At 43.6% G+C, this 27,121-nt stretch overlaps 1 protein-coding gene, 1 non-coding gene and 1 pseudogene across 2 annotated transcripts; all 3 read right to left on the bottom strand.

The window, feature by feature from the left end:
- Window positions 1-10,015: 10,015 nt before the first annotated feature.
- On the bottom strand, window positions 10,016-20,208 carry LOC133398640 (coatomer subunit beta'-like). Its single transcript, XM_061670007.1, has 12 exons — window positions 20,176-20,208; window positions 19,214-19,413; window positions 19,029-19,139; window positions 18,742-18,830; window positions 18,540-18,646; window positions 17,844-17,870; window positions 13,945-14,075; window positions 13,635-13,842; window positions 13,413-13,523; window positions 12,140-12,348; window positions 11,916-12,054; window positions 10,016-10,174 (listed from the first exon to the last, which is right to left on the bottom strand). The coding sequence occupies exons 1-12, from the start codon at window positions 20,206-20,208 to the stop codon at window positions 10,121-10,123; spliced, it is 1,419 nt and encodes a 472-aa protein (XP_061525991.1). The 3' UTR covers window positions 10,016-10,120.
- A 3,124-nt stretch (window positions 20,209-23,332) lies between these two features.
- On the bottom strand, window positions 23,333-23,514 carry LOC133398642 (U2 spliceosomal RNA). Its single transcript, XR_009767959.1, has one exon. It is a non-coding gene; the product is annotated as a U2 spliceosomal RNA (small nuclear RNA).
- Window positions 23,515-24,211: 697 nt separating this feature from the next.
- On the bottom strand, window positions 24,212-24,360 carry LOC133398641 (U1 spliceosomal RNA; annotated as a pseudogene).
- Window positions 24,361-27,121: the final 2,761 nt, after the last annotated feature.

The following is a 27,121-nucleotide window of genomic DNA, read 5'->3' as shown; positions in this document are numbered from 1 at the left end:
GCAGGTGGCTGCATGTTGACTGTTTCACATGGAAATACCGTGGCGCTATTGGGTGTGGTGCCAACTGGTTCCTTTTCTTGGATAATTTTCATAAGAAGTTCAAACTGTGAGGCTACCTGTCTTATCATATTGTCCTGATGCCTTGACAGTCCCTCTAGATGAAGGTGGATGGCAGCAAGCTGCTCATCCTGCTTCGAGAGGCGTTGACCCTGCGCTTGAAGGGCTTTGCGCACCGGGTCTGAGTCTGCTGGGTCCATGTTATGGCCAGTTCGTTCTGTCATGAACGGAACAGAGGATAGGACCCAAAAATGCAAGACTCCAAAACAAATGGACAGTTTCCAAAAAGAGAGCTTTAATAGACGGGCATAGGTCGGTACACGGGCAGGCAATCCAAGAAGGGCAACAGTATCCAAGAACATGAGGCAAAGAGGCAAGGTCGATAATCGGAACAGGGTCAAAGTCTTACTGTGAGTCTGTGACAAGGAATGCTGTAACGTGACGACAAGGTACAACGAACTGGCAACGAGTGGGAATGAGACACAAGGTTAAATACAATCGGTAATTAGGTATGAACGAGGCACAGGTGGTGAAGATGCTCACAGAAGCAGGTGTGTGAGAAACGAGAGAGAGGAAGACAAAACCTGGAACACACGCACACACACACACACACACACGACAGATATCTCTAAAAAAAAATCCTGGCGATCGATAATCTGCACCCAACTGTGAAATCTGTCATTATACACACAGGGGCCCTGGATGTTCTCAAGCAGCAATCAGACGTACTGAGGCAAGATTTCATTGATCTTGGAGCGTATATTGGTTAAAATGAAAATGTAATTAATTTGCAAAAGATACAAAGGAAGGTAAATGCCTGCGTTCGCTTCCGGGTTATTCCGATTCACGATTTTGCCATTAAAATCAAACAAATTTTGTCTCATAGAGGACACCACATCACTTTTTATACAGGAAGTCCTCGAGTTATGACTCACTCGGCCTAGGATGTTTCGACTTTACGACGCCCGTGCCTCGACCGCCATTTTGTCCCCAGCACCATAGTGTTTCTGCTTAGCTAGTGCATAGTGCTTGTCTGTGTTTGTGCGCCGGGAGTATCTTTGCCTTTTTCGCCCTCCTTTTTTCAAACTCAGCAGTAATGGTAAGTACAGAATCTTGTTTTTTTATTATTTTAATGTATTTTAGTTTCTTTATACGAAGTGTTAACCTTTCCTGCTACGGTCACCTGCCCGTGGTCGGGAGACGCAGGGGTTAACTCCCTTAGTCGTTGCACAGCTGAGCTGGGTGGTGGCAACAATAAACGCACGACGCACCGATTTGCTGCTTTAATGGCTTTATTAGCTCCTCTACACATTCAACATCAACGGGTCCTCCGCTAATCGCTACTCTTCCCCGGTTGCCGTCACTACACTTGCCACTGTACACACTCGCACCGGCGTGCACTCCTTCCTCCTTCACAGTCCCACCGGACGATGCCTGCGCAGTCCCGTCTCACTCACACATCGACACACACGCCCACACACACTGAGCTTGCTGTCACAATCACGTGGGACAATACCCGTTGAATACCAGAAGTATTTCGACATAAATTACGACTTTAACGGTGAAATCCGACTTACGCGGAAATTCTGGTTACGTCACCATCGTAGGAACGGAACTCATTCGTAAATCGAGGACTTCCTGTATGTATAACATTTAGGGAAAGTGACGAGAAACCTTTTTATCAGTTTCATAATCTGAAGGTTGCTACATTTTATGAAATTTGGAGTCCTAGACAACAGAGGCTCATTGTTAAACTCAACCCACACAAAACACAACCAAGAGTGGAATTTTATAGAATATTTAGTTACATCTACAGGGAAACACACAAAGGGGTCTAACTAAAGAAAGAAAATAACCCTAATAATGGTAAAAATGTGAGTGTTTAATGCGTTGAGTCAAAGCGAGAGAGAGCAAAATTGGGATTTTGTGTGAAGCTCATAATTTCCCCGAAATTATTATGAACTAATATTATACAGTCTGGCAAACACTGGTGTGTTACTCACAAACGTAGATTGGCTGGTAAGTGGAGTGGCCTGTCTCAGTTGTCTCGGGAAGCACGGAGACAGGTTTGGTTGAAGAAGAAAAAAGATGTAGAAAAATAAAACAAAAGAGGCGGAAGGCGAAAAATAGTTGTTCGTCACGCCTCCTTGGGGGAATATGACCATCTCCCCCCCTGCATTGGGTCAAGGACCCGCTAGAAAGTTCAAAGAGCTGAAGTTTTCTGGGAGTGTATCTGGTAGATCAGCAGCAACTGAGGGAGCCTCCATCCCCAAGGCTCGCGGTGACCGAGCCGTGTGCCCGAACAAAGAAAGGACAGGGGGGAGGGATGGCCGGTGGCCGCCCCGTAGCCGGGGAGCTGATAGCAAGAGAAGAGCGAACAACCAAGATGGAAGAGACCAAGAGAGTCAGCGGGTAAGTAACCCGGGGGCTGTCGGATAAGACTGAGGACCAGAAAAGACTACACCCATCATCTTGAATGTAGTCTACAATTTTGATCCATAGAATGGGATTGAAAACCTATATTAATATAAAATACCGCCAACTTTGTACTCTTTACTCACAGGTCAAGCATATAGAGTGATTGTTTAAACTTTAGTCTTGGAAAATCAACTGCTTATGGTTCAAATCACATTTCATGCTGCTTGGAGTCAAATCAAGACAAACAGTTTTCAAAATTTCCCAGCTGCGCTTGTAAAGGTGACACACTGACACAGACATCAAGGCATAAATTAGGAGTATTTCTGCAGTGTTCGTGAAATATCAAAACAGACATTACCTTGGTTAACAAACAAGGGGATGGGGGTTTACAGGTTGCAGTACTCTCGAACGTCAGTGGGTGGCGCCTTGCGTGCACATTTGGTCTCCCGTAGAGAAGAGCCACCTTTTGGCTGCTGCCAGTTCAAACGAAGAAAAGGACTCTTTGATGACTGTAAACAAAGATTTCGAGGGAACCTCCTAATTACTTTAGGGTCCAGTAGGCATCTTCTTGTGGTAGTCTAACAGCAGGGCCGCTTGGAAGAATGCAGTTTATCAAGGTGTGGGGGAGTCACTGTGACGCCTCAGGTTGCTACAATCACCTAACAAAATTGCAATGTTTGGATGCTGAGGTTTTCATAAGTGGACCGCTCCCAGTTGAATGTCCCACACCCCTCACTGCCCCATTGGAGCAAAGCCCAACCCAAAACTCACTCTCTACTAGCCTAAATTCTCTGTTATGTGTGATGGACAGGATGAAGACTATTGTCAATATTGGAATCCAACCCACACCACGCCAAGATCTTCCTCCCATCCCCCCTCGCCTGCAAACACCATCCACTCAGATGCGGAGGTCCCCTCCTCCACCAATGAAGAATCTTATCTGCAAATCTGACTGATATCTGCGGGGTATTTTCCAGAATAAATCAGACCCCTATGGAGTTCAGGCATTTTTCATCCCTGTAATTGCAAGGGACAGAAAGTGGGTCAAAGAAATATGGCATAATAAATGTAGAACTCCAAACTTAGTGAGGATAAAATGTTAATCTATCAAACCATTGTTGTTATCTCTGCGAGACAAGCTCTTTTCAGTATCAGGTCACTGTGTAATAAATCAATGTTGATTAATGACATCATTGCAATCTATGATCTGGACTTTTTGTTACTAAATGAAACATGGTTCACAGAAAGTAGCTGTAATACCATTTCAAATGAGGAAACACCAGCAAATTTTAATTTTATGAACAAGTGTCGAAGAGAGAAAAAAGGCGGTGGTATTGCTGTTATTTTTAAGTCATTACTTTTGTGTTAAGAAATTATACTGGGTGATTTTAGCTCTTTTTAATATCTCTGTTTTTTAAAGGTGTCCCAAAGGTGAAAAAAAAAGACCAAATTTACTTTCCGCGCACATTATATAATTGTGCACCATTGTTGTTTTAGCATTTCCAAAGTATCCATAATGAAAGTGGACACTCGAGACGTAAAAAGTTACAACCAATAAGAGTCGCTGTCGAGTCACTTAACGGAAAGGGTCTTGAAAAAATGATTTTCTTCCAGTAAATTCGTCGTTGGCGGGACCAGAGGGGACTCCCGGGCTGGCTTGAGTAGGCTGACATGAAAAGCAGGGTGGACCCGCATCGATCTTGGGAGCCTCAGCTTCACGGTGACAGGGCTGATGATCTTTGTGATGGGGAAGGGCCCAACGAACCTGTGAGCAAGCTTCTTTGACTCCACCCGGAGTGGAATATGTTTGGTCGAGTGCCAAACTCGCTGACCCACTTCGTAGTTCGGGGCCGGTGTCCTCAGACGGTCAGCAGCGGCTTTGTAGGACCGTCCCTGGCGCAGCAGCATCTGGCGGGTTCGCTCCCAGGTCATCCTGCAGCGTCTCACTAAGGTCAATGCCGCTGGAACTGTGGACTCTGGGGCTATGGCAGGGAACAGAGATGGTTGGTAGCCATGCACAACGTGAAAAGGCGATAGACCAGTGGATGCAGAGGGGAGGGAATTGTGGGAGAATTCCACCCAAACCAGTTTCTGAGACCAGGATCGCGGCTCCTGTGAAGCGAGACATCGAAGCCCAGTCTCCAGGTCCTGGCTCAGCCTCTCGGTTTGGCTGTTGGTTTCAGGGTGAAACCCAGATGACAGGTAGCACCTATGAGATTGCAAAACTCCTTCCAAAATTGCGAAATTAATTGGGGACCCCTATAAGACACCACATTCTTGGGAAAACCATGGAACCTGAATACCTGATTAATCATTAACTCTGCAGTATCTTTAGCTGAGGGGAGTTTTGGGAGTGCAATGAAGTGAGCCATTTTAGAGAACCTGTCAACAACTCTGAGAATTGTGGTATTTCCTTTCGAGGCCGGTAATCCTGTCACAAAGTCTACGGAAATGTCTGACCAAGGAAGTTGTGGTATTGGCAGGGGTCGCAACTCCCCAGAAGGACGTTGATGAGAGGGCTTGTTGGCAGCACATACCTGGCAAGCATTGACGTAATCGATAACATCCCTCCTAACATTAGGCCACCAAAAGCCATTTTTAGAACCAGGTCGGTAGGATAACATGAAATTACATCTAGTGAAGAACAGAGCCCATCGAGTTTGCCTCACATTTAATCTTTTAGCAGATTTAATATACTCAAGGTTCTTGTGATCTGTCCATACTAAAAACGGAGTCTGTGTCCCCTCTAGCCAGTGCCTCCACTCCATCAAAGCCACCTTGACGGCCAGCAGTTCACGGTCACCAATGTCATAATTTCTCTCAGCTGGGGTTGTTTTTTTGGAGAGAAAAGCACAAGGATGTAATTTACCAACCTTGAGAGATTTCTGGGAGAGCACTGCTCCTATTCCGGCATCAGACGCATCGACTTCAACCACAAACTGCTGTTTGAGCTCTGGCAAAGTAAGGATGGGAGCGGAGGTAAAGCTCGATTTAAGTTTCTGAAAAGCTGCCTGACAAAGCAGGTTCCATCCAAAAGGTCTGTGTGGCGAGGTAAGATCATGCAAAGGAGAGGCTATAGAACTGAAATTTCTGATAAATTTTCTGTAGAAGTTTGCGAACCCTAAGAACCTTTGTACATCTTTGCGTGACGTAGGACTAGGCCAATTAATAATGGCATCGACTTTGCAAGGGTCCATTTTGACTTCACCTTGAGCCAGGACGAAACCCAGAAAAGAAACGGACGCCTTGTGGAACTCACATTTCTCAGCCTTGACATAGTTGATTTTGCAGTAACCGATGCAATACAGAGCGGACATGAATAATGTGAGTCTCCACATCTGGGGAGAAAATCAAAATGTCGTCCAAATAAACAAAAACATACACATTCAACATGTCACGCAGGACATCATTGACAAGGTTTTGGAAAACAGCTTGAGCGTTAGTAAGTCCAAAAGGCATTACCAAATACTCTAATGTCGCGTTGGTGTGTTGAATGCTGTTTTCTATTCATCCCCCTCCCTTATCCTGACTAGATGATACGCATTTTTTCAGTCTAGTTTGGTGAAAATCTTGGCTCCCTCCAGGAACTCAAACGCAGTGGAGATGAGAGGAAGAGGGTAACTGTTTTTTACATTTATCTCGTTAAGACCCCGGTAATCGATACAGGGTCGCAGGGTCTTGTCCTTTTTGTCCACAAAGAAAAATCCTGCTACCGCAGGGGATGAAGATGGGCGAATAATCCCGGCTGACAGTGATTCTTCCACATACTCCTTCATGGCCTTCTGTTCCGGCCCTGAAAGAGAGAACAACCTCCCTCGTGGGGGTGTGGTTCCAGGCAGCAAGTCAACAGCACAGTCATAAGGTCTGTGGGGTGGAAGGGATTTGGCCTTGGACTTGGAAAAAACGTCTTTAATGTCATGGCAACAGGTGGGCACTTGAAACAAGTCAGGTTTAGAGTCAATAAATACAGGTGTATGAATCTTTTGATCTGGAGAGCATAGTGTCACTTTAGGAAGAACCCGGGTAGGGTATTCCTTAATGAAATTTAGACTCACCACTCCCGTGCCCTTGCTACCGGCATCGGCAACTTTGACTTGACAGTTGCTCACGGAATGACCCAACTGACCGCAGTAGAAACACCGCCCTTCCCTCAGCCGGCGTTGACGTTCCTCAGGGGAGAGACGGAACCTGCCCAGTTGCATGGGTTCATCCGTGGGGACGCTAGTCAGTGGGTTGCGACCGGAAACAGGGGATCTGCCTTGGTTTGGCTGGTCACCGAGGCTCGTCCTCCAAGTGCACGGTGACGCAGCCCTCCGCCGATATCCATCCAGCTCGTGATCCAAAAGCCTCTTGTTGATTTTTACGGCGAGAGCGATGAGTGTCCAAGTCGGTCGGCAGTACTAGCGGGACTAAATGATCCTTGACGCCAGGGGATAGTCCTTGAAAAAAGGCATCGAGTAGCGCCCGATTTTTCCACTGACTCTCAGCTGCTAGAATGCGAAACTCAATCGCGTAATCTGACACCCTGTGCTTGCCTTGTTTTAAGGTGACAAGGGAGCGAGCTGCCTCACGATTTGGTGTGGAAAATTTAAAAATTTGCTCCATAGTCTTTACGAAAAAAGCCCACGAATGACACGCGGCAGAATTGCGACTCCATTCAGCAGTAGCCCACGCCTCCGCACGACCAGTCAGGTGGGAAATGACGAAAGCGATTTTTGCCCGCTCGGTGGGGAAGGCAGCTGCCTGCAGCTCAAAGTGGAGTTCGCACTGAGAGATGAACGGCTTAATGTTCCCAGAATCTCCAGAGAAGCTCTCCGTTCGAGAGAGCTGTGGGCAGACAGCAGCGGAGGTGGCAGGTGGCTGCATGGTGACTACTTCACATGGAAATGTTGGTACCGTGGCGGTATCGGGTGTTGTGCCAACTGGTTCCTCCTCTTGAAACATTTTCATAAGAACCAGCTGTCTCATCATATTGTCCTGATGCCTTGACAGTCCCTCTAAATGAAGGTGGGGGCAGCAAGCTGCTTATCCTGCTTCGAGAGGCATTGACCCTGCGCTTGAAGGGCTTTGCGCACCGGGAATTCTGTGAGAGAATTGTTTCTTGAGGAAGTAACCACTGAGCTAGACCAGCGCAAGAAGACCGAAAGATTGAAACATAACTTTAGTTGTACGTCATGAACTCGCAAATCCAAGTGAATACGCATTGGACGGGGGTGAAAATAGTTGGTTTAAATGCACTGGACGGGGCCGGTTGTTGGATCCCGAAGAAGGAATTGAGAAGAGCCGAAGACTGCGGTCGAATTACTTCTTGAGGAAGTAACCGCTGAGCTGAGTTACATTTTCTTTTTTAAATTAGGAAATATATTGTATTTCAGTGTCGCTCCTGGTGAGCGCACATGCATCTGCAACGCAGCACAGCACACCGGAAAAACTTTCTCCTCTTGACCAAACAAGTAACACTGGAGGATGCCACGTTCCTGATGAAACAGTAAATTAAACAGCTGCAGCTCGGCTTCTGACCAGAACAAAGAGGTCAGAGCATATTATTCCAATTCTAAAGTCTTTACACTGGCACCCAGTCAGCTTTAAAATAGATTTTAAAATTCTGTTACTGTTCTATAAATCACTAAATGGTTGAAGTCCTGAATACACGAAAGAAATGCTTATCGGTTATAAACCCAGTCGGGCTGAGATCTCCAGACTCAGGTCAAATAATGGAGCACAGAGTCCAAAGTAAACATGGTGAAGCAGAATTTAGCTATTAGGCTGCACACAAATGGAATAAGTTGCCAACAGAAGTGAAGTCAACCCCAAGTGTGCATGTTTTTAAGTCCACTCTTAAACTCTTCTTTTTTCCCCATGCTTTTTGGAGCAGTTCCACTTTTAAATGATATTTCTTGCACTGTAAGCTGTTTTAATGGTACTTAATTTTTTCTCTCTTTGTTTTAAATGTTTATGAGCTGTTTTTGTTTGTTTTTAAATGCTTTTACTCATGAAAAGCACACTGTGTATGAAATGTGCTAGATAAATAAATTTCCTTTGCTTTAAATGTCGGCTTACTTCTCTAAAATGACAACGGCTATAACAAAATCGTTTATATTATCAAATTCACGATCACAAAGAAAATCAAAGGCGTCTATCTCTCTCTCTCTCTCTCTCTCTATATATATATATATATATATATATATATATATATATATATTTTTTTTTAAAAGCACTGGACAGCACCCATGGTTCGATCCCTTGGAAGGGATTGAGAAGAGATGCAGTCGAATTATTTCTAGAGGAAGTAACCACTGAGCTACACCAGTGCAGACCAGCAATGGGAAAATGTTATTTTAATACAAAACTCTAGTTCCGTGACTCAAAATTGGCTTTGGATGTGAGACATTCGATCGCACAAACGCACGTAATGGAAATCAGAATCAGAATCAGAATCATCTTTATTTGCCAAGTATGTCCACAAAAGGAAGGAAGGAAATTTGTCTCCAGTAATTAGAGCCGCTCGAGTACGACAACAGACAGTCAATTGACAGAGAATACTTTTGAGACATAAAGACATTAAGAAAAACAGTCACTGAGCAATAAAAGGTTGCTCGTTATCTGGTAATGCCGGTACATTTTTTTATTTTTTGGGGGGAAAATTGTGCAAAAAGATGCAGAGTCCTCTAGCACTTAGAGCAGTTTGAATGACAAATATTTCATATATAAAATAAAATTTAAAAAATGCACAACATGGGGCCTAATACTCTCTCGCCCTACTTCTAATGACTTGGAAATTGGACCATGGTGGCACTTTAAAGCTTCACTTGTTCAAAACAGTGTGGCCAAATTTCGACCCTTCAGCCTTTTTCTTGAAGTGATTTGTCTTTGTTCAAAACGTCAGTCAAAGTGTGCAGAAAAAGTCATCGTGGTCGCACAAGGTAAAATAATATGACCAGTCATTCAGTGTTATATACAATTATTTGTAATACATAATTAATCATTCAAATATGATACTTTAGATCAGTTTGTTTCTCATCACGTTTATTTCTAAAAGTAACGTAAACACCACAGGTTTATTTATTCATCTACACGTCTACATCTAATACTGTATATTTGTATTTGTTCTGCAGGGTGTTCGAGAGCTTGATGAGAGAGATGGGTAGGTGATAACTTAGCTTAAGTTTTGTTTTTTTCCATCTCCCTGCCTTTCCGAGTTTATACTACGTGACAACAACAACGCATAGTCCTTCAGTGAACATGTTGCGTGAATGTGAACCTCAGGGATGAATCACTAACTGAACGAGGAAGCACTTGAATGATTGTGTGAAAAAGAACTGAACGATTAAGCGAACGAATCTTTTGAACGAACTGATTCAGTACACTCAAAAGAACTGCTGTGCCCATCGCTACTACAAATGTACATTAAATAACAGCAATAACGGCACTTGACTCTACATGTCGCTTACCGTCCATCCAAGGGTGACAAATGTGCAACAAAACACCATGTTTTTTTTTCTTCTTTAATTCTGTTTGCTCTTGTAGTTGGCAAGGGGAGTCCACTAATTACACTGGAAATGCAAATTTAAGAGCTGGATATCAAGTTTATTTAGTGCCAAACACAAACATATACAGTAACTCAATATAATCAACAATTCTTCTTTTATTCTTCATTCTTGAACACCTGCAGACAAACGGCATCTTGACGCGTAAACTCCTATGAAGAGAGAGGTTTTCTTAAGAATGATGATATCAATGTGTGTAAAAATACATCCTGATCAGCTAACAAATCCAGATGACCAGCAATTAGAACATTAGAAGAACATTTGCTAGCTCTCAAACATCTACTCTACATATACACACACACACAGTCTATGGCAGGGGTGTCCAAACTTTTTGCAAAGAGGGCCAGATTTGGTCAGGAGAAAATGTATGGGGCCTGACATTTGTCGAACCATTACCATTGTAAATTAACATGTAAATATGTAACTGTATCACTTTGCTGTCTGCAGCTAGGTCGATATTGCAAATGAGAATCTGTTTTCGATTGCATTACCAGGATAGTTAAAGGTTAAAATAATAATAAATTAAATACAAATGAACTATTTTATGAAAGTTGACTGAAATGTTTTAGAAACATGTATTTATTGATTTTGTTTTAACAAATCACATCCCAGTGCATTTTGACGGAATAGTATAGTGACTATACTATTCTGATTTGACTATAGTATAGTCAAATCAGATGACAGAAATTTGACAAAACTGTGGTTTGATCATCACAAAAAATCAATTCACTGAGACTCGTAGCTCGCCTTTGGAGAATTTTCATTTGAGTCACGCGCTCTTGTGAAAAAGCGCTGCTGTGCTATCAAAACAGCTTCCAGTGGCTTCAGTTTTTTGGCGCATTCGTTCGCCGTTAGCTTGTCGTAGTTAGCATGTTTCGTCTGGTCGTGCCTCTTAATATTAAATTATTTGAAAACAGCCACAGTCTCTTGGCAAATTAGGCAGACACATTTGTTTCGTATGTCAGTGAAAAACTCCACTCCTCCTGGACACGGCGGCCCTCGTTGTCAACTTTCCTCTTTTTAGTTTCAGTTGCCATTTTAGAAATGGGCTAAAAACATACCACAGGGGTCACGCGACGAGAGTGCAGCCACAGGTCTACTGCCACCCTCTGGTGAAATATAAAATGCCTTTTTTTTTGTATGTGTGTATTGTTTACTGTGGTAAATTGTGCTGGCGGGCCACATATCATTGATTTTATGACATGATGCTTCGGGCCGGAGAAAATTTGGACACGGGCCGGATTTGGCCCGCGGGCCGGACTTTGGGCATGACTGGTCTATGCGCTCAATGGATACAGCAACACTGCCATCTAGTGGATAGAGGGAGGGCCTTCCCACACGTGTCAATCTTTCAACTTGAAACGACTTAAGTTTGTCAAGAATCAATGCGCGTGCCTGCTGATCCACAAACGCACCTTCAACAATTTACAAGCAGAATTGAATATTTACAAATGAGAAATGCACACACAACATTAAAAAAAATATTTGTGGATCTGAAAAACACGTGCAAATAAGTTTAAGACATCTCTCTCCGCATACTTCCTTCTTTTAAATAAAATATAGTGTACACAACCGCACTGACTGCATGTTTTGCTTGCGTCCTAATAACATCCTGTTTCGGCCGTTTTATTTCGGTGACAATTCCTTCGGGCCAAAACCAAAAATTCACCATGGACCATTAAAGGCCGAACATTTTCGGTGGCCAAAAATTCGGTGCATCATTAAATTATACTGTCTGTCCAAATTATGAAAAATGTGTTTTTAAATCCTTTTGCCAGATATGAGTTAAAGCCAATGAAATCAGATGTCATAAATGCACTAAATGAAACCAAGGGTCAAATGATTTATTCCAGCTATATACTTCCAAATGAACAGTCAAACCACAGTGCTCACCTTCTGGTTGACCTCGGCCAAGTTTTCCCTCCACAGTCTGACCACACGGGACACCTGGCTGGCCAGGTAAGTGTGAGCCAATAAAGCAGCTTCAGGTAGGCGCTTGGTTTTGATCAAAACCTCTAAACACTCATCAAGTCTGTGTGGAAAAGATGAAAGAACAACAGTTACACCAGTGACTTTCTCCGCAAAATCAGGACCCTTCTGTCACATGTGGAACTTACCTCCCCTGCAGGAAGTAGGTCACAAAGGCAACGTTGTTCTTGCCTTCCCTTTCTGCACCCTCGGCCAGCTTGCCCACCATACGGGCGTTACCGGAAGCGGTGGCGATTAAACCCTCGTAATCCTTAGCATGCCGAAGGCATTCCTGGGCCAGGCCAAACTCACAGGCAGTAATAACCAGCTTTGCACATGGCTTCCACTTCTGCTCTGACTATGAGGGGGAAAGGAAGACATGTATAGGTTGATTCAGAATATTTGGAAACCAATAATTGCCAAGATACCACAAATTCAAACTACAGCGGTAAAGGAGAACACTAGCGAATCAGAGACACATTCATTCAAACGTGTCACCCTGTGTTCTCAATTGCTCCGCCTGGGTCATATGGCATGGAAGGGTTTGCTGACAAGTGGTGCCATGGGAGAACGCTTTGTTGCCACCCAGAATAACGTACAGTATTGTTGTGATGTCATGGTGAATTGTCGTATTATGAATGGACAGAATGGAGGGAGAATAAGCCCATTTCAACTCAGTGATTATTGTTGGAAAAAATAAAAATAAATTGTTCCACGCTGCAGTGCGGTTACATATGAGTGGCCCGACTTACGAACTTTTCAAGATTGGAGCTGTCGTTGGGCTCTTTTTATACTTTGACTTGCGAGCAAAAATTTGATACGAGCGCTGTGTGGTGCCAGTGAACTCAACTCACTTCACAACAAGCAGCAGTTAGGCAGATTGTGCACAATTCATGAAAAAACAGGCTTCAAGCTGTTTACCGCCACTCCCAGTCCAAGTTTACTGTCAGACTAAACAAAAAAATTGACACATTATATATTTAAAATAACCACAGCTTGGCTTTAGATAAATCACTTTCGCTTAATGCAAACAATGGACAATATTTGGAAACAATATGGTGGAGCAATAGATATAGACGATAACATAATAATACTCACAGGCATATATTCTTCATCCTCTGCAAAGAATGACTAATATGACTGCGGTTTACTGAGTTTTGAGTGTCTCCATGTACAGTATATCCGTATGTCTGAATTATACTGCTCCCAGGTGGCCGTGGTGCAAACACCAGAACTGGCACAATGTCCATTAAATTGAAGCAAAAAAAATTTATCAAAAATGATTTTGATGACAATTTCTTTTTTGAGAGAGAGAGACTGTGATGGATTCATGGCAGCTTCACTATGTGAAGTTACGAGCATGGCCACTAAACTAATTGAACTCAAGGCACCACTGTCTTCTTAAAAAAGGACTCAAGTTACCTCTGCTTCTACAGCCAGCTGGTAGGCAATTTCCAAGTCTCCCAGCTGCAAGGCCAGCTCAAACCTGTGCTCATGGTCCGTCGTCAGCGCTAATGCCTGCTGCTTAAAACCCTGGAGAGCCGGAAGACAAAAAAACTAATAAGCACAGATGAAACCATCAATTGGTCGAACAACTAGGGATCAATGAAATGAAATGTAATTACAGGTTAATAATGCACTGACGTGTTTTTCCAGGAAGTGGGCCACTCTGGTCCGTTGCTCTTTTGCAATTGTGGGAAGCACCTTGTCGGCCACACCAAAGTCCCTCCTCATGACAGCAGTCTGGTACTTGAGGACTGAGACCAGCAGGGAGTAGCTGACGATGTGGAGGTCCCTGTCTCCCAGGTAGAGATGCTCATGTTTGGCTATGTAGCCCAGTAAATACAAAGTTCTGTGCGAAGAGGGAACATCTTAAATGATGGCGCATTTCTGTGTTCTGCTATTACTTTACATACGACCGGAGCTGACTTGAATGCAATCATAAATATCTGACCTGTCCAAGTGAGCAAGAGTGACAATCTCTCCCCCTACAAAGTAGCTGAGTCTGTTCAGAGAGCTGGTGTAAATGAAGCAGTCGCCAACCCAGAGTCCAGTCTTCACGATCTCCCGGAACTCTCCCTGGACCTGAACCAGGAGAAAATCCATGAATTTACAAATCTAATGTGGGATCATTGTGTGAGAGTTTACACCCCCCCATGTCATAGGTCACTGTTGGTGGCACCACTCCATCGTATAATTGTTTTCTGGTGCACCAATGTGCCAGGCAGCACTGAGGTCTACTGAAGGTATGCAGCGTAATTAAGAGCAAGCATAAGAGGCTGAGAACGTCCCCAACTAAGCTCTAGTAATAGTCGTAGCCAGTAGAATATATGGCTACGAGTATTGTTGTATTGTTGCACGCTCTATCTGTATGTGTTGCTGCTACATGTGTTCAAGTAGTACCGGTGAATTATTATTATTATTTTTTTTAAAGATTTATAGTTACGTTACATCTATGCTAATTTCCGTAAGCCCGTCTATGGTGTTTCACATAATATGTTAGCATTAAGCTAGCCCTATGGGGGGCACAAGCCAGTGCAAACTGTAGGCCGGTCCCAAGCATCAGGAAGGGCATCCGGCTTAAAACGTAAACAAACAAATATGAGCGTTCATCGAAAGAATTCCATACTGGATCGGTCCCCGGCACAGTTAACCTGCAGGGCGCCGGTGGAAATTCAGCTACTTTGGGTCGAAGACGAAGGAGAGGTGGAAAGCGAGTTCTTGGGCAGAAAGAAAAGAGGAAAGCATATTGCCGAGAATTGAATGTGGGGACTTAGAATGTTGGGACTATGACAGGAAAAGCTCGCGAGTTTGTTGACATGATGAGAAAGGTTGATCTATTATGTGTTCAGGAGAGCAGGTGGAAAGGCAGTAAGGCTAGAAGTTAAGGGGCAGGGTTTAAGTTATTTTCCCATGGTGTAGACGGGAAGAGAAATGGAGTCGGGCTTATTTTAAAAGAAGAGTTAGCTAAGACTGTCTTGGAGGTGAAGAGTATCAGATCGAGTGATGAGTAATGCCGAGTGGTTCCACCAGATTTTGCTGTAATGTAAACTGAATGAGTTTTATGCTTCATTAAGCGCAGACAAAGTTAAAAAAATCCGGTAGATGGCATAGAGGTTGCTGGTGATGTTTGGCTCTACATATCTGTGTGAACAGACTTTTGTGTGATGAACACCAACAAAACATCTGACAAATCCCAGCTGAATGATGAACACCTCAGATGTGTTCTGAGAATTGCCACAATAAAACTAACACCAGACTTTGATGCACTGGCAAAAAAAGTGATAAACAAAACAACACTGTTCCCATGAAAGGTAAATCTAAGTATTAACACGACAATGCCTTTGTTTTGTTTTTTTTGTTTTTTTTTAATATGTAAGCATCTGGTTCTGGCTTGGCCCGCCTGTCAAATTTTAAAAGTCAATGGCCCCTGAGCCAAAACGTTTGCACACCCTTGTGCGAGACAGCATAGGATGGTGCTGTGCCAGATGATTCTGGTGGTAGGGAGGAAGACTCAGAAGACAAAGGCAGAGTAGAGAACCATGTGGTGCAAGCTGAGAAAGGAAGAGTGTTGCGTGGCTTTTCGGGAAGAGCTGAGACAGGATCTCGGTGGACAGGAGGAGCTCCAGAAGACTGGACCACTACAGCCAAGGTGATCAGAGAGACAGGACTACTTGGTGTATCTTCTGGCAGGAAAGGAGAGAAGGAAACTTGGTGGTGGAACCTCAAAGTACAGGAAATCATACAAGGAAAGAGGTTAGCTAAGAAGAAGTAAGACACTTGAGAGGACAGAGGAGAGGAGCAAGGAATACGTTGAGATGCGACATAGGGCAAAGGTAGAGGTGGCAAAGGCCAAAAATGAAGCATATGAGGACAGGTATGCCAGGTTGGACACTAAAGAAGGACAAAATGATCTATACAGGTTGGCCAGACAGAGGGATAGAGATGGGAAGGATGTTCAGCAGGTTAGGGTGATTAAGGATAGAGATGGAAATGTGTTGACCGGTGCCAGTAGTGTGCTGGACAGATGGAAAGAATACTTTGAAGAGTTGATGAATGAGGAAAATGAGAGAGAAGGAAGAGCAGAAGAGGGTGGTGGACCAGGAAGTGGCAATGACTAGTAAGGGGGAAGTGAGAAAGGCATTCAAGGGGATGAAAAATGGAAAGGCAGTTGGTCCTGATCACATTCCTGTGGAGGTATGGAAGCATCTAGGAGAGCTGGCTGTGGAGTTTTTGACCAGCTTGTTCAACGGGATTCTAGCGGGTGAGAAGATGCCTGAGGAATGGAGAAAAGGTGTGCTGGTGTCCATTTTTAAGAACAAGGGTTATGTGCAGAGCTGTGGGAACTATAGAGGAATAAAGTTGATGAGGCACACAATGAAGTTATGAGAAAGAGTGTTTTTGGCTAGACTCATGATAGAAGTCAGTATTTCCGAACAACACTATGGTTTGATGCCGAGAAAAACTACCACAGATGCATTATTTGCCTTGAGGATGTTGATGGAAAAGTACAGAGAAGGTCAGAAGGCGCTAAATTGTGGGACAGCCAAGGTTAGATGTTGTGGAGACAAAGTTAGAGAGAGCAGACTTCAATGGTTTGGACACGTCCAGAGGAGAAATAGTGAGTATATTGGTAGAAGGGTGATGAGGATGGAGCTGCCAGGCAAGAGAGCTAGAGGAAGAAGAAGAAGGTTGATGGATGTTGTGAGGGAAGACATGAGGGCAGTTGGTGTTAGAGAGGAAGATGCAGGAGATAGGCTGACATGGAAAAGAATGACGCGCTGTGGCGACCCCTAACGAGACAAGCCCAAAGGAAAAGAAGAAGCTAGGTGTGTTTTGTTGATCGCGACATACCGTAATTTCTCGTGTATAATGCGCATCCATGTATAATACGCACCAAAGTTGACCTAAAAATTCTGGAACACATGTATTATGCATTTTTACAATGCATGATTTTGCTTCTACCCATATGATCAAAACATGAAGTATTATCTGTATTTTGTTTTTGTTTTTTTTCCAAATAATTATTCTGAAGGTCTTTATTTGAACACATCATCCTTTTTTAATATACTTGCTCTTATTTAGAAATTTACAGCCCTACTTTTATTTAGTAAATTAGAAAACACAGTTGTGCTCATATGTTTGATTACCCAGGCAGAATTTGTAAGATGGGTACAATTCTTTCAAGAAAACATGAAGGACCATGTAAAACACATTTAATTTTATTTTATTGGGATTCAAATGAAACAGTCAAGCATTTCAGAAAAGCATCATTAAACAAATGATGTCATTAAACAAAACATAACTATAAAGAAATTAATGAAGGTTGTTGTTCAGTCAGTCATATTTAACAAAAACGACATTTCACAAATTCTGCCAGTGTATGTAAACTTATGAGCACAACTGTACATATATGCAATCATATATGTACAGTTGTGCTCCCTGTCACATTGGAATGAAAGTGTAGGCTACACTTTTGTTTATAACCAGTAGGTGGCGGTGGCATTTTGGAATGAAAGTGTACAGGTTTTTCATAACCACTAAATGGCGGCATACATTTATAAAATGTGAACGCACTATTGATTTGACAATTTTTTTGGGGAAAAATGCACATTATACACGAAAAATTATAGTACATAGTTTGGTTGAACATTTTGGTGTTTAAAAATATGTTTCAATCGGTTTTGTTATATTTGTCAGTTTTACAGTAAATATTTCATGAATTGACCAAAAAAAAACACACAAAAAACAAAGCTTGAGGCAAGCTTTGCCTCTTATTTGCTAAGGAATACATAAAAAAGTGTGTTTTAATACGTTTAAAGCATGTGTGTGTGTGTGTGGGGGGGGGGGGACCAACTCACCAGAGTCCGACCAGAAGATCTGCACACAGGACAAAAAAAAAAAAAAAAAAAAAAAAAATGGAGGGATACAAAGGTAAGAATGAGACTGCTTGTGTTGCTAGTAAACCATCTTACTAAACATTCATCAAACTTACACATAGACCTGAAAGTAGCCATGTGATAACTGATTGGCATCTTTGTGGAATTTTCTAAAATACATGGAATGAGCACTTCAAACACCTCTAAAACCCTCCATGACAAGTACATTGATGAAAAAACTAGTACATTCAAGTGACACCGTTGGAAAAGTCGCAGTCATTTTCACTTGCCGACGTAATGGCAACTTGTACAAGCTTATTTTCAACAAAAACTTGTCGGCCAACCGGAGAAGGGATTCCCGAAGTAGCTGACGAAACGAAAGGGTCGAGGTCATATGTTGAGAAATAATAAAGTCATCCTGTTTCACTTTAATTTTAAGGTGTTTTTGGCCAGCTTTCTATTGGCCATATCACACAAAAACACTCTCCAAAGAGTCCATTTTCTGCGACACAAACTAAATTTCTGCGGAACGCATCATCCCACTTTCAAAATTCTTGATTTGCTGTACTCAGGTTGAAGTAGCCATTCCAACCAAACTTGGCATTTAAGACTGTCATTTTTGGAAAACCTTGTCAAGTTTCCTATTGAAAGAGAAACGGACAAGTCTTACGTGTTTAGGTTGGATCTCAATGCGGCGGATCAGTTCGGTGTTCTCCCAATCATAAAATCCCAGAGCATTCACTGACCTCACCCCAAGCAAGAAACCTCCATAGATGCCTGCAGAGTCCAAAAAAAATAACATATTGGTTGTTGTTTTGACCAGCAATAACCTATTGAACCACAAGTTTGCTTTACGACAGCATTGTCATTACCCTCTGCTCCAAAGTCAGGCGTGAATGATTTCTTTACTTTGAAATTCTGCATTATTTTCACAACGCTTCTGTTTTCTCTAATCGCATATCTGTTAAAAAGAGAAGAGGCATTAACTATTACATATGTGCTTAAACATACTGTCAATAAGAAAGACAATTATATGACAGTAGGGATTGTCTGCTGCTGTCATTTTACACAAATACATAAGCACTGAATAGAACATTTGCTCATACTGTAGCAATTGAGCAGTAAAGCAACGCAGACAGACTTAAAAGTGAACACTTACTCAGATGAGTCATGTGCCCAAGCAAACTCCTGTGCTGAGCCGAAGATCTTGAATCTCAGAGCTATGGCGGTACAGATGATGTACTCTCCATCACCACACATTGCAACAAACCTATAAATGAGAGCTCGACATGAGACCAGGTCACTCAGCAAGACATTGAAATTGTTTGTGCACATTCAGCGTACCTCCCGTTGGGGTTATGCTGGATCGTTTGAGGGTGTATCTCAAAACTTTCCAAGTCTTTCACCTCCAGTGGGAGCCTCTCTCCATCCTTAATCTCAGCATCACCCATTTGCATCAAGTTGGCCTGCTGTATTTGACGGTGCTTGGCCCAAATAATCTTCCCGCTGGTGTCCATTGACATGGCCGGCTCCTCGCAGCCCACCTGAAGAGAAAACAAACAACAGATGAGATCGACGATGTTGTTTTTGTATGTTTGAAAGCAATGTGAAGACTGCTTTTATATCACCTGCACGATATTGAAGAGTACTTACACTATAGTAACAAGGTACAGTGGCATCTTGATGAGTGCCCCAAATTACACGTTTTTGGAGTTACAAAGTCATGCTTGATCAACTTTTTGCTTTTAAGGTACTGTAATGCTCTTGCAAGTGGACAAGGAGAGCCACAATTGATGATGCACTTTCGGCTGTTAATTTAATATGAAAAACAGCCAAACACAAACACAAAATGAGAGCACCCATAAGGAGCTGCTGTAGGCCCCAACTCATGCCTAGAGGATCACACGCAGAGTAACCTAACCTCTAAGTCCACCCACATTCACCATCCTGACACCAGTCACGAGGCCATGCTCCTTAAAGGCACACTTTCAACACACTTAATAAAACAAGTTTATTTCTTCACACTCTTTTTATTGTTTAATTATGTTTTTATACAATTTAGTTGTATTTGTCTTTATCAGAAACGCAGCAAAAAACAAAACAAAACAAAACTTGGTGTTTTTTTGGGGGCCTGAACGGATTCAATGGCATTTCAATTAATTTAATGGTGAAAAATTGAGTGATAAGCTTGGTCACGGAACAAATTAACCTTGTATGGCAAGGTATGACTGTAACTCACATTAAGAAAATGTTACTTGCAGGAGCTGTGTGACTTCAATGATTAAAAATACTGTTCTTGTACTTACTTTGACAATGACCACGTGACCGGATCGGGACATCCCTAATTATTTGTAGGTTATACACGATCAGGATTTTTGTGGCCGATCACTGATCAGTGAGTTTAAAAAACCGAAAACCGATCATCGGTCCAATCACAAGATGGAGCAATGTTTAAATGACCTGTTCATTTACTGTATATACTTGTGTACTTAAATGCTCCAAAAATTCTATTTACAATACATTTATTATTTATTATTTTTTTATTTTATTATTTAATCATCTATTTATGCCAGTGAGGCATAATGACAGACAGAACAAACGAATGGTCTTCTATTAGATGTCAGGAAGTACATACAGTAATTAATGTATCCACTTTTTGTGACATTTTTGCTTGTTGGTGTGCTGTGACATTTTCCAATTGTAACATACGTTCCTTGGCTCCGTAAAGGTTGGAAATCACCGCTCTAGTCATATCATGTATTCTAATCAGTCAGGTCAAACAAACATTTTCAACATGACAGAAATAATGGGTGCTAACTTACTGTAATTCAATTACTTTATCGTAATTAAATTACTTTACCCACACCGAAACTTTAGAGCATGAGTCGACAGAACATCTGCATGTTCGCTTGCAACCGTTACTGCGAGCACTAGCTTGCTAGGATACATAACGTTTTGTGGCCTGCTTGCGAGCCGTATCGTATTAAAAGTACGGGAAAATACATCAAGCAAACCTTCAACGAACGTCTTCTCCTGCGCTCCGGTGCCCACCAACACACGTTTTCCCTCATTTTGTCCTGATAATACAGTCGGCGCGATCCACTCTTGTTGTCGTCACCACGGTAACGAGTGTATCCGGTCGCGTTTGAGTTGACAAGATAAAGCCCAGTGATCGTAAAAAACGATGAATGACATCATTGTTTCGGATCGACGAATTATGACATTAAAGCAGATCAGCCGTTCAGCATAAAATGCTAAATATCGGCCTATACCGATAAGGCCGATCAGAATGGTGTGAAATCTAATTATTTGTTGAGCCAATATGATGGGACAGTCATTAGAAATGCATCGTTTAGATAGAAAACCTGTATCATGCTGAAGCACATCTTACATTTTCGGTTACCAGGACAAAAACAGTAACAAAACAGATTTCTCTGTCATCCAAGAAATGTCTTTTTCATGGGCGCCCCTGGGCTGTTTTTCTGAAAAGAGACCAGGACAACTGATCCGTGCAAAGGAAAGAATGAATGGGGCCATGTATCGTGAGTTTTTGAGTGAAAACCTCCTCCCATCACCAAGGGCATTGAAGATATAACGTGGCTGAGTCTTTCAGCATGACGATGAGCCAAAATACCAGCAACAGTGTGTGAAAACCGTGTGAAGACTTTCAGAAAACATTTGACCTCTGTCATTGCCAACAAAGGGTATATAACAAAGTATTGAGATTAACTTTTGTTATATACCAAATCCTTATTTTCCACCATAATTTGCTAATAAACTCTTTAAAAATCAGACAATGTGATTTTCTGGACGTTTTTTTTTTCCATTTTGTCTCCCATAGGTGAGGTATACACATGATGAAAATTACAGGACTCTCTCCTCTTTTGAAGTGTGAGAACTTGCACAATTGGTGGCTGACACGCAGACGGCACGGTAGGACGACTGGTTAGAGCGTCTAGCCTCACAGATTCTGAGGACCTGGGTTCAATCCCAGGCCCCGCCTGTGTGGAGTTTGCATGTTCTCCCCCGTGCCTGCGTGGGTCTTCTTCGGTACACTCCTGGTTTCCTCCCACATCCCAAAAACATGCATGGTAGGTTAATCGACAACTCTAAATTGCCCGTAGGTGTGAATGTGAGTGCGAATGGTTGTTTGTCTGTTTGTATGTGCCCTGCGATTGGCTGGCAACCAGTTCAGGGTGTACCCCACCTCCTGCCCGATGACAGCTGGGATAGGCTCCAGCACGCCCGCGACCCTAGTGAGGAGAAGCAGCTCAGAAAATGGATGGCTGGATGTACACACACATAAACAAAGTGGAAAATTTTATTTGAGGTAATTAGAGCCTTAAATAGGTCAATAAATCAGAACAACATATGACAGATACACATTAACCAGTGAGTGAGCTGAGGCCTTGCAGGTTGGTCATGACCTGCATGTTCTTCAAAATGTCCTTGTTGAAAAAAAGGCTGAATGCAGTTTCAGGCATGGCTGCTGCTGTGAAAGTGAGCTCACCAAACTGATGAGCTTTTATGGACCTGAAGGCCCTCAACCGATAGGAGGGGATAAATTCAAACTGACCAATAAGAGTTGAAATTCAAACATCACGCCCTCTAGTCTTTGTTATCCATACTTTGTACAGTTGCTGCATGAGGGATATTTAACTCTTAGGCCTACTACACTAGTGTATCCATTGTTGATCATTATTGTGGGACTTTAAAGTACTGTGAATATTACATTTAAATGGTTGTAGACCATTTTCTGTTGAGTTTAGGATATGGGCTGTAATTACAATTTGGTTTGTTTGTTTTCGGGATGCTCCACGCGTGCAGGAATTTTCGTAGGCGTAAGTGCAACGTAGCGCAAATAGGTCTTTGATGAACTGTCACCATGTCCTGTTTTGTGGCGACATGAGAAAAGCTTCAGTTGAAGAGTCGCCACTGTCACATAGTATGTCGGAAAAAAAAGCTTTTGATAACTTAATGTCCCAGGTGCTGCGATGGTACTGACCAAGTTTGAAGTCAATCCGATGAAAGCTGGAGGACAAGTTCTCAAAGGTGTTACACCTGAACATTGTTCAAAAGTGTACCTTTCAGAGGTCATAGGCGGGTTTCTCTTAAGTTTAGGATATGGGTCGCGACCCACTTTACTATAAATTGAATTATTATTTTTTTTAACAGCCTCTAAAAACATGGACAGTATATTATATTTTTAAATATAGTTTCAAATGGGTTTGCTGTACCGCTAAAGTCATATTGTCTGCCATGACGTCCACCAGCCAGACTGGGCTTTAACATTCCTTGTCACTTTTCTCCAATGTCCATGTCCAAACTGAATATGCCTCCGTACAACACAGAAGGTCACAATAACAGACCCCAGAGTTACTTGTTTACCTTCTGTTCACTGCATTAATTTAAATTCAAGTCATTGGATTGATGGTTCAGTTGATATTTATTTTGACCAAGTTGAAGAGATGCACCATTCCTGGAGGTACTGCAATACCAGGTCGATGCGTGGAGTGGATAGAGCAAGCCCCTATTCCATCTCCCAGGTACAAAAATCAACTTAATATATGGTCCCCAGATAGGGGACATATCAGATATAAGAACAGATACTACACTTGATCTTAGCCAAAAGGCCGAGAAGCGATACCCACATAACGCCAGAAAAGACGACCTCATTCTCCAGCCTACAAGCCAAAGTTATGGTGGCACATATCGACATGATAATCACAGATGAGTCACATATGGACACGCCAAACAACAATTATGAAACGAATGTCAACTGTTGTTTTTCAACGTTTATATCGAAATAATGTTGTCAGATGCTCGTGTTCCTTGGTCACGTGGTCCACGTCGACCCAATAGAATGTGGAGATTAACGCATATCCTTTCGCCGTGTATTAAGTCTTAAACAACCAAAGAAATAATGAGTTATTTGTAATTACAATCGGTTGCTGGTATAATGCTCCAAATTCACCACCTCTAGAATCTAGAATATAACATAACTACTATCAAACAAGTGTTTAAAGAAGTTTTAAAAGTACTGAAATCAATTGAGTTTTCTATTTTTTTTTCAATTTACCTGTATATGATCACGACCGTTACCAGTTACACACACAGAGTACGGTTGCCTGTGATTATACACATGGCCAGCAGGTGTTTTCTTGTGCACATGAAGCATCAAGACATGGACCATGACTCGAAACCAATGACTGAAGCGTTACGATGTTATGAAGCTTCATCTTGTCATTACTAACTGGTTCTTCTACTCAGAGTAAACCCATTTATGCTAGAAATTAACATAGCAGTAACATAGCATCATATGATGCACACTCCAGCTTTTACAATGAACAACACCCTCATTATTTCATTGCAGTCAAGATTTCCACATTTGGGGAACTCGCAGAAGTCAGCACAACCAGAGTACAATGGCTGAACCTCACCCTGGATGAACCACCTTCTTGATCATAGTGTCTCCCCTGCCAGATAAGTACGGGTTGGACTCCGCGCGAGCACGCAAGTCATTCACGCGCACGCTATGTCAAGCGACGGTGTCATCGTGAGCATGTGAACAACCATACACACAACGGGCAAGCCGGAGCATACGCAAGATGAAACACTACTGTGTGCTAATACATGAACTAATGATTGGACTAATTAAAAAAAATGGAAAGTAAATATAATTAGAAGTAGTTCTTGACATAAATAATAATAAATATTAAACACGAAAAAAGACTTCCGGTTCCAACAGTTTGCTGCGCATCTCACATTGCTACTGCCACCTTCTAAGAGCTATTGCGCATGACAACCTTGGCGACGTTTTAGACAAAAAGCATTCATTCTACTTCCCATGGGCTCACCAACTGTGGGAGGGGTGGGGGAAGATGCCGGTCCGAAGTGGCAGGCCCAAACGTATTGTGATGGTCTGCTGGGAATGTCTGGCAGAATCCCGTCAGAAGGAGTTTCAATTCTCACCTCCGACAGAACTTTGCTCATGTTCCGGGCTCGGTGGGGGACATCGAGTCCGAGCAGACCATGTTCCGCGCATCCATTGCTGAGGCGGTCGACCGGAGCTGTGGCCATAAGGTGGTCGGTGCCTTTCGTGGTGGGAATCCTTGAACCCGTTGGTGACGGATGCCGTCAAGCTAAAGAAGGAGTCCTATCGGGCCTTTTTGGCCTGTGGGACTCATGAGGCAGCTGATGGGTACGGGCTGGCCAAGAGGAATGCAGCTTTGGTGGTCGCTGAAGCAAAAACTCCGGTATGGGAGGAGTTTGGTGAGGCCATGGAGAAAGCCCTCCGGATGGCTTCAAGGAAATTCTGGTCCACCCTACGGCGTCTCAGGCAGGGGAAGCTGTGCACCATCAAGACTGTGTCAAGTGGGGATGTGGCGCTGCTGACCTTGACTCAGGACGTTGTGAGTCGGTTGGGAGAATACTTCGAAGACCTCCTCAATTCCACCGACACGCCTTCCCATGAAGAAGCAGAGCCTGGTTCTCCGAGGCAGGCTCTCCTATCTCTGGGGTGTAGGTCATCGAGGTGGTTAAAAAGCTCCTCGGTGGCAAGGGCTGGATGAGATTCGCCAGGAGTTCCTAAAGGCTCTGGATGTTGTGGGGCTGTCCTGGTTGACACGCCTCTGCAAGATCGCGTGGACATCGGGGACAGTGCCTCTGGATTGGCAGACTGGGGTGATGGTCTCCCTTTTTAAGAAGGGGGACCGGAGGGTGTGTTCCAACTACAGGAGGATCACACTCCTCAGCCTCCCTGGTAAGGTCTATTCAGGGGTGCTGGAGATGAGGGTCCATCGGGAAGTCAAATCTCAGGTTCAGGAGGAGCAGTGTGGTTTTCGTCCTGGCCGTGGAACAGTGGAACAGCTCTACACCCACGGCAGGGTCCTCGAGGGTGCATGGGAGTTTGCCCCACCAATCTACATGTGTTCTGTGGACTTGGAGAAGCCGTTCGACCGTGTCCTTCGGGGAGTCCTGTGGGGGGTGCTTCGGGAGTATGGGGTACCGAACCCCCTGATACAGGCTGTCGGGTCCCTGTACGACCGGAGTCAGAGTTTGATCCGCATATCCGGCAGTAAGTCGGACTCGTTTCCGGTGAGGGTTGGACTCCACCAAGGCTGCACTTTGTCACCGATTCTGCTCATAACTTTTATGGACCGAATTTCAAGGCGCAGTCGAGGCGTAGAAGGGGTCCGGTATTATCATTGCATCTCTGCTTTTTGCAGATGATGTGGGTCTGTTGGCTTCATCAAGCCGTGATCACCAACTCTCACTGGAGCAGTTCGCAGCGGAGTGTGAAGCGGCTGGGATGAGAATCAGTCCCTCCAAATCTGAGACCATGGTCATCAGTCGGAAAAGGGTGGCGTGCCCTCTCCGGGTCGGAGATGAGATCCTGCCCCAAGTGGAGGAGTTCAAGTATCTTGGGGTCTTGTTGACAAGTGAGGGGAGAATGGACCGGGAGATCGACAGGCGGATCGGTGCAGCGTCTACAGTGATGCGGACTTTGTATCGGTCCGTTGTGGTAAATAAGAAGCTAAGCCGAAAGGCGAAGCTCTCGATTTACCGGTCAATTTTCGTTCCTAACCTCCTGACCGAAAGAACAAGATCCCGGATACAAGCGGCCGAAATGAGTTTCCTCCGCATGGTGTCCGAGCTCTCCCTTAGAGATAGGGGGAGAAGCTCGGTCATCCGGGAGGATCTCAGAGTAGAGCCGCTGCTCCTCCACATTGAGAGGAGCCAGATGAGGTGGCCGGGGGTTCTGATACGGATGCCTCCCGGACGCCTCCCCGGTGAGGTGTTCCAGGCACGTCCCACCGGGAGAAGACCCCGGGGACGACCCAGGACACTATGTCTTTCGGCTGGCCTGGAAACGCCTCGGGATCCCCCCGGAAGAGCTGGATGAAGTGGGTGGGGAGAGGCGTACAACATTCATTGTCACTTTTCTCCTATGCTCCATGTCCAAACTTAATACGCCTCTGTACAATACTGAAGGTCAGAATAACAGACAGACCCCAGAGTTGAGAGTCACTTGTTTACCTTCTGTTCATCCATCCATCCATTTTCTGAGCCGCTTCTCCTCACTTGGGTCGCGGACGTGCTGGAGCCTATCCCAGCTGTCATCGGGTAGGAGGCGGGGTACACCCTGAACTGGTTGCCAGCCAATCGCAGGGCACATAGAAACAAACAACCATTCGCACTCACAGTCATCCCTACGGGCAATTTAGAGTCTCTAATTAATGCATGTTTTTG

This window comes from Phycodurus eques, unplaced genomic scaffold, assembly GCF_024500275.1.
Source record: "Phycodurus eques isolate BA_2022a unplaced genomic scaffold, UOR_Pequ_1.1 contig_228, whole genome shotgun sequence".
NCBI classification, from domain to species: Eukaryota; Metazoa; Chordata; class Actinopteri; order Syngnathiformes; family Syngnathidae; genus Phycodurus; species Phycodurus eques.
This window is presented reverse-complemented; position numbering and strand designations above follow the sequence as displayed.